We start from the raw sequence: 7,668 nt of genomic DNA on the forward strand, positions 1-7,668 counted from the left end.
TGAAGACTTGGTCCTTGGTCTGTACTTCATAACTCAGCTTACATGACGTAGTTAGGACACTCGCCCACTTTTCAAGATGGAGAAGTTACCGAGATAGGTGATGCGGAGAATTTCAGGTGCAAATGTTTGGCCAAGCTTCGCTCCTTCTTATAAAAGGAAATGATTACTCTCGCAAAGAAAATTAAGGAAGAGCGGGATAAGAAGGAAAAGGGCGATCACGTTACAGGAAACACGAAAAGCGGGAGAACATCTATACGTGACAAATTGCTAACCAAAGGTAGAATCTAGGAACTGTTACGCAGTTTGTTCATGTACGCCTTTTGCGCCATAAAATGATTAAATTAACGTCCCCCCAACATCAATTGTTGAAAAATGGACCTGATTTTTAACTTTTTTCAGCTTTTACCTCGGTATATGAACAATTTTCCCTTTAGTTTTTTCTTACGCTTTCCTTTTTCCGTTTTAAGAAGTGACAGAACTCGAGGAAAATGTACCGGGTGAGTTAATAGCTACAAATATATTATATTTATTATTGCTGCGTTTGTTTTAAACATGAAAATGTGGTTATTGCCTGCATATTAGAAGACCCACCGCTACAAAGTTGTAGTTTGATTCATTTTGTGTTTAAATATTTTGACGTTAGCACTCGCATGTATACTTACTGACTATAATTTTCTTTGCTCTGGTTAACATTAAGAACGAGTGCTGGATTATGTTTTATGGTATAACTTGGCTGTTATGTAACCTACACTCGGGGTTTTTAATAAGAAATATAGAAGCAGCTGAATAGTGTAAAGCAACATCAGAATTTATTACATAACGGTTCTGCATTTGAATTGTAAATTTCTCAGGCCATCGAAAATCAGCTGGAGAACTCTTCAACCTCCCTCGTTAAATTGGCACCCTAATTGCCTACTGGTTGTTATGAGTGCATCAAAGTACTGTAATCCTACTTACCCCGTTTTAAAAAAAGTGTTGCTGTCATTATGATTTTTAAGTCAGACATACAAATTTATAGAGGGGTAAGTTTCTAAAGAAACTGTGGTGCTGCGTCGGTGGGAGAGTATAGCAGGTAATTTAGTGTTAACAACTGGGTTGAAAACGTAAATTAGCCATCGTAAAGGGTAAAAAAGCTGACGTTTCGAGCGTTAGCCCTTCGTCAGAGCGATAGGCTCTGACGAAGGGCTAACGCTCGAAACGTCAGCTTTTTTACCCTTTACGGTGGCTAATTTACGTTTTCAACCCAGTTGTTAACACTAAATTACCTGCTATACAAATTTATAGGATTGGAGAACATTTGTGAATAGAGAAGATCATGCTAAACTGTGGATAGAAAATTCTTCTTTATCCTTAAAATAATGATTTGTGATTTAATCAGTGAAAATACTGCTTTATGTTTATACTTTACAGAGCCAGGTTTAGATGTTGATTTGTGAAAAACTTTTTAGTGCATTTCAGTCAGCACTGCACATGATTTGATGTTTTTCAAGAATAAACATTGCAAGAATTTTTCAAATAAACCTTTTTCTTGTATTTTCCTTACAGAATCCTGTCAAGTTGACTTTAAGGATCCAAACATTCTTCATGAGTTCACTCTGACTGTAACACCAGGTTAGAAAATGAAAGTTTTCTTAAGTGCTGTGAAGGCTCTCTCCAAATTTTCAACACCAATGATATCATACTGTTTTGCAAATGAAGGCCACATAACCTGGTCCACATGAGGCACTAACCTTTTGACCCCAAAGAGTGACTAGCATCTAATTTCTCCTTACAATTTCACCCTTGAACCACACATTAAGGTTGCAAGAATAAAGAAAATAATCACCAACTAAAGAGGCTCTTGATTGTTAAATTCTCCAGGTCAGCACCTTATGAAATGTATAGAGAACAGTATAGAGAATATGCATACAGATGTAAAGGTGTAAAGGGTGAAACACAAGCAAAGTGGCCCAAACTACAAGATTTATCCTAGTTTCCATAGCATTTCTGGGTCCCTGATGGATGGGATGTTAGCTATTTTAGGTTACTCCCATGTCCCTGCCTCAGCTCCCTCTGCCTTTTATCAGAGTTTCCTCACCCAAAAATGTTGTTCAGAGTTATCCTTGTTGATTTAACACAATTTTCTTTTATTTTCTTTACTTTCAGGAGAGGGTTATTGGAAGGATGGAATTTTTATATTTCATATTATGATACCAGAAGAGTATAATATAAAGGTGGGTTTATATTAACCCTTTAACTCCCAGATCAAATTTGTCATTCTCCTTACTGTCAACTACACAATTCTTATGTTAGTTCAGAGAATTTAGTATTGGATCAGCTAATTATCCCCAAATTGATATTTTTCTTTATTCTCATCACTTATCTGGTTGTTGTTTAATTGATATCGTCAGGAGAAATTCTGTCTTGGTCATTCATGGGAGTTAAAGGGTTAAATCTATTTGTAATAATCCAATAATTTTAACTCCTCACTCTCAAAAGTGATCAGTTTGTTAACTCTCCATGTGATCTGGAAATAATATCAAACAGGCAAGTTTTGCAAATTCAGCAAATTATCAACTGAGGAAGAATGTTAAGATACAATACCAAATTCTCACAACAAACTAACAAAAAAAACTGATCATTTAGGAGGATATGTGCAGAACGGTGAAAAAGGTTTTTAGACTGTTAGTTACATTCTTGAACAAATGATTTTTAATATTTCCTAATTCTTTGCTTACTTTCCTTTTCTTGGTGTAAATATTTTTTTCAATGAAAAAGATTAAACTGAAAGTTGAGTGAAAAATAACAATTAATCAAGATTTCACTGGTCAGTGGGTATATTAAAGAGAAATTAAAGGAAATTCCAGTTGTTGTGAAAAACTCATTTTTTATTCAATTGATTAAAGAGTTTGTTTTTGCATTATTTGGCATTATTTCAGCCACCTAATGTTTGGTGTGAAACAAAAATCTGGCATCCAAACATTAGTGAGAATGGGGAAGTCTGTTTGAGGTATGTATATGTATATATTTAGGAATACTCTGATTTCCATTCCTAATGATAGAGATTTTCTATCTATCAGACTTTATAATAAAGTTTGGATATAACGTGCGCTGTCATTGGCTGAAAGAGTGTGCTCGATGAGAGTATAGAGCATAGAGCTGAGCTAAAGCTGTCATGCTATCTGCCAAATTGTTCTATGTTCTGAGGACTTAGGAAGCAGATAGAGCACTCAAGAAGTGGGGAGAAACACTCAACTACGTCTTGTGTTTCTCCCTACACTTCTTGAGTGCTCTAGCTGCTTCCTGTGTGCTTTATAACAGAACAGAGCACAGTCAAGGCTTCTCTATTTGTTAAATAAAGGACATTTCAAGGGCTTTGTTCGCTTTACTGTGATTAATTTTTGATTAGTTGCACATTCGTGTGATTATTGTTGTGGTTATGTAATCCTGTAATACCTAAGAGACCAGTGTCTAATTTCTCTATACAGTATCCCCCCCCTGAATGAATCAATAAGTTTGTGAGATTAATGGAAATGATTATCAACTGAAGAAGCTTTTGATTGTGAAACAAATTATTTTTGTCAGTATTGTAGGAAATGTATAGAGGACAGAATGGAAATATAGTACTGATGTTAGGGTGAAAAGAGTTAACAAAATGGTTAATATAACAAAAATTGTTTTATATTTATGCGCAGCTTGTTGAGGGAACACACTCTTGATGGGTCTGGATGGGCACCAACAAGAAAATTAAAGGTCAGTCTGAGGTGGCACTGCCAGTGTTGAAATGGTTTTGTGTATGTTGCAATATTATCAAAAAAATTTTTTTTTCTACATGCAGCTAGTTTAACTCTTTTTAAAAACTCTGAGATGGGTGAGCATCTAATACTTCCAACAGTATCACCCTAATTCAAACATTCTAGCATAGCATGATGTCTTTTTTCTTCCACCACTGACTGAATTCATATCTTTCCTCAGGATATAGTGTGGGGCCTGAATTCTTTGTTTACAGTAAGTTATGATTATATCATCTCACCAAACAGATTGAAAATATTAATAATGGTAATAGCAGAGCTCGCAGAGCATAGCCCCATAATTACACAAAATAGTAGTAACCCATCAAGCCAAAAAAATTTGGATGTATGACTGTACAACTGTACAAGGTGCTACTTTTATCATGCGTGGTCAACTGTACCATGGGCACACCTATGCCACGGCTTTGTTCAGTAGTCCAGTGGTCAGTGCACTGGACTCCAAGTCGAATGAACCAGGTTCTAGTCCTGGCCAGGGCAAGGCATTGTGCCCTTGAGATGTGTGGGGGGGAAAAAAATGTGAGCTCCACTTTTAGGCTTGGCTAAATCAATAGACCGGTATTAGGACTTCATATCATCCAATTTAGTCTGTCATCATGCAAGAGATGAACAAAAGCAGGAGTCTGATTTGTTAATCACTAGTATGATTACAGAAAGGATTGGGTGACAAGAAAGTCCTTTTACCAATTACTGAGATAATCAATACTGTGACAAAAGTTTTAGAAACAAACCAGGCACTGTCATAAAAAACAACTAACAGTTAGCATGACAACAGCTTGAACACATGAGACACATACACTGTCTTATTGCACTGTCCAATTACAAGCATAAAGTGTGCATTGTCTTATTAGTGCTCAAATTTAGCTGGTAATAACCAATCATATTCGAGAATTTTGTTGAAGTTTGATTATATTTTAAAAAATATATAATATATTTATATATTTGTGTCTACAAGCATTTCATACATTCAATAATATGACTAACTCCCGATACAATGCTACATTACATAGGTGGCATATTGGGTGTGTTCTGTTGCCCCAGTATGGTTGAATGGTGGAATAATAATGATGTACTGGTATATATCATTGCTTTTAGGACTTGCTGAATTTTGATGACCCACTTAATGTAGAGGCTTCAGAATTATATTTTAAGAACAAGGTAAGTTTTCAGAATCAATATAGTGAAACCTTCATTTAGCGAACCTCATTTTGAGCAGATGTGTGGGAGATGGGATGGCCTAATTTTTAGTGTACTATACTTAGGGTCCAGAGGTATGGGTTTAAGATCTGGCCAAGTCAATGTATTAAGCTCTTGAGCATAACATTTAACTCTCACCATGCCCCTCTCCACCCAGGGGTGAACTGGGTACTAGCAAATTGTCAGAGAAGCCTGATGAAATGCTTAGGGATAACTTTGCAATGGGTGGGCCACTTATCTTAATACAGACTTCACCTTTACTACATGGTGAACTTGCTGTTAATTTTCATAATAACCTTCAAACAGGAATTATTTCGAAGACGAGTTGAAGACTATATCAGACTGTATGCATCCCCCAGAAGATAACATACAACACAGCCAGCAGCATGGAATCACCAGCTCCTGGCCGGTGTCCTTTGTCTCTCAAATAAATTATTTATCAGTAGCAATAATTGTAATAGATCATAGATTGATTTTGTAAGTACTGTATGAGTATGATTAAGCCAAAGTTTATTCTGCATGAAGTTTAGCTCCCAGAAGAGTGAATCTACAATTTACTTCACGTATCTAGTGAGCTGTGTAATGTTTAGTTAATTGTAATCTATGGATCACCAGTTGATAGGTGTCCTTTTTCTTTCACTCTCTCATCTTTATTTATTCCTTCTTTTCTTAAATCTGTGACTTCTCTCAGATGTTTGTCTGTCTGTCTGTCAGTATTTTTGTCTATCTGTCTATCAGTCTGTTGAAGTCTGTCTGGCCATTCAATTCTCTTTTTATCTGTCCATTCATCTGACTATCTGCCCTTCCATCTGTCTATCTATCTATCTGTCTTTTCTGCCTTTCTGGCCATTGGTCTGTTTGACTGTCTGTCTTTGGGTGCGTCTGTCTAATTTGTCTTTCTGTCCACTTATCAATTTTGGGCTCTTTGAAATCAAAATACAAGATCAAGGCCATTTTTTATATGCTTTTCTCAAAAGCTTTCATGTCAAAAAAAATATCAAAATAGGGAAACGTAAGTTAAGACATAAAATGATCAAGCAGGAAATTGTCTTGATCTAAGATTTCCGATCATTTTTCAAAGATTACCGAAAAGTAATGGAAAGTTATGGGAATACTTTCCTTATCCAAACCTTGCAAATAGGAACAGTGGAGTGATCAAAGAATTTGCTTGAGTAAAGCCTTATATAGCGGTTTCTCGGGTGCACTATGAAAGGAGAGGCCTCTTTGCGCTCGTTTTCGCTGCTTTGCCGCTCAACACTACCATAGAAGGCCAGTCACACAGGCTATTGAACTAAAGCAATGATTTGGGAAAGTGTAAATCTTTGTATGAGGTGCAAAACTACAAAAGAAGGTAATTCCTTTTTTTAAGTACAAAATTTTTTGTAATATTTAATATCACTATGGCAAATATAAAGCTAAGTTACTCACCCAAAGTGTGCAACACTTCTGTTTTTACTTCTTGATTCAAGTAGTGTTTAAAAGAGTCACTAACACTTCCAGAATTTTTATTCGTTATTGACTCTCGCAGAACCAAATTATGCTTCGTTGCGGGAAGTTTATGTGAACTTGGGGAGCCGGGTTTTTTTCAGGAACCTTTCCCCGCGCAGGCTGGTCGCATTTCCCGGTTGGTTCCAATCACCGCACCCACTGGTTCTCCGTGTACCCACTCTCCCTCCAACCGAACATGGAACATCGTGACGAACAAACCAACCTGCCTGCATGACTGACGGGATTTCTTGTACGCGAAATACGCCATAATTGTTTTATAAATAGGCCCATTTCATATCTCGAAGTAAAGATAATTAAAATTGTTAACTAGAAGATCATATGATGTTATTCAACAAACTTCTAATACTTTGCGTCAAGTGTAAATTATTAGGCTCCAAACCTCTGAATATGGGCACACGCTCATCTGCCCGGAGCCCATCCCCCTTAAAGAGACCTGGAGTATTGCCACTTCCCTCGGGTATCGTAGGTCATCCCCTCCCTCAACACTACTCCAGGTTCCCCTAGTGGTCCGCAAGTATCAGGCTGACACCACACAGTGATCTGAATAAGTTTGGAACCCCAAAGCTTCGACTCAGTGGCCTGCAGAACAGACGTAAATTTTTTGGTTTATTTCAGGCGAACAAAGGCAAGTGCGGTTTAAGTGCGAAGCGGTGTCATGCGCAAGGGAAGGAGTGCCAAAAATTTTTTTTTTCTTTACGCGCGCGCTCTTTCTCTCGCATGTGACCCGCGCTTAACACTCGCTTCGTGTTTGCCTCTTGTTCACCTGAAAAACGCACAAAAATCATGCCTGATCTGCAGGCTACACTTCAGCTACCAGTGCGCTAAACGTAGGGCAACTGGGTCTCCTTCTATGGCAAAACCGTATCAAGATTTTCGCTATTTTGGTCGATTCATAATTTAATCATTGTCGAAGTGCTACGATTTGTGCGGCAAAAAATCGCACCCGGTCAATTTGGACAATTTTACCCAGCAGTAGTTGAATTAAAAACAGTTTTTTAAGTCATGAACAGAAACCTCTATTATAAAATCTAGCTTTTAAATAATTCGTATATTTGATTGTTCTAGGACATCTAGTCGTTGCCTTATCATTCTCTGAAACCCGAATACTATTGAACAGCGGTCAACCCAAAAAGAGCATAACCCTTGTTATGTAAATAAGTTTTGCGCGGTTCAT

General features: G+C 37.2%; 1 protein-coding gene across 1 annotated transcript; it reads left to right on the forward strand.

Annotated features, from left to right (window-relative positions):
- Nucleotides 1–50: 50 nt before the first annotated feature.
- LOC131779505 (NEDD8-conjugating enzyme UBE2F) lies at nucleotides 51–6,730 on the forward strand. Its single transcript, XM_059096067.2, has 9 exons — nucleotides 51–277; nucleotides 468–497; nucleotides 1,546–1,611; nucleotides 2,146–2,213; nucleotides 2,919–2,989; nucleotides 3,675–3,732; nucleotides 3,955–3,987; nucleotides 4,884–4,946; nucleotides 5,292–6,730. The coding sequence occupies exons 1-9, from the start codon at nucleotides 160–162 to the stop codon at nucleotides 5,349–5,351; spliced, it is 567 nt and encodes a 188-aa protein (XP_058952050.2). The 5' UTR covers nucleotides 51–159; the 3' UTR covers nucleotides 5,352–6,730.
- The last annotated feature ends 938 nt before the right edge of the window (nucleotides 6,731–7,668 follow it).

The sequence above is a fragment of the Pocillopora verrucosa genome, chromosome 13, assembly GCF_036669915.1.
Source record: "Pocillopora verrucosa isolate sample1 chromosome 13, ASM3666991v2, whole genome shotgun sequence".
Lineage (NCBI taxonomy): Eukaryota > Metazoa > Cnidaria > Anthozoa > Scleractinia > Pocilloporidae > Pocillopora > Pocillopora verrucosa.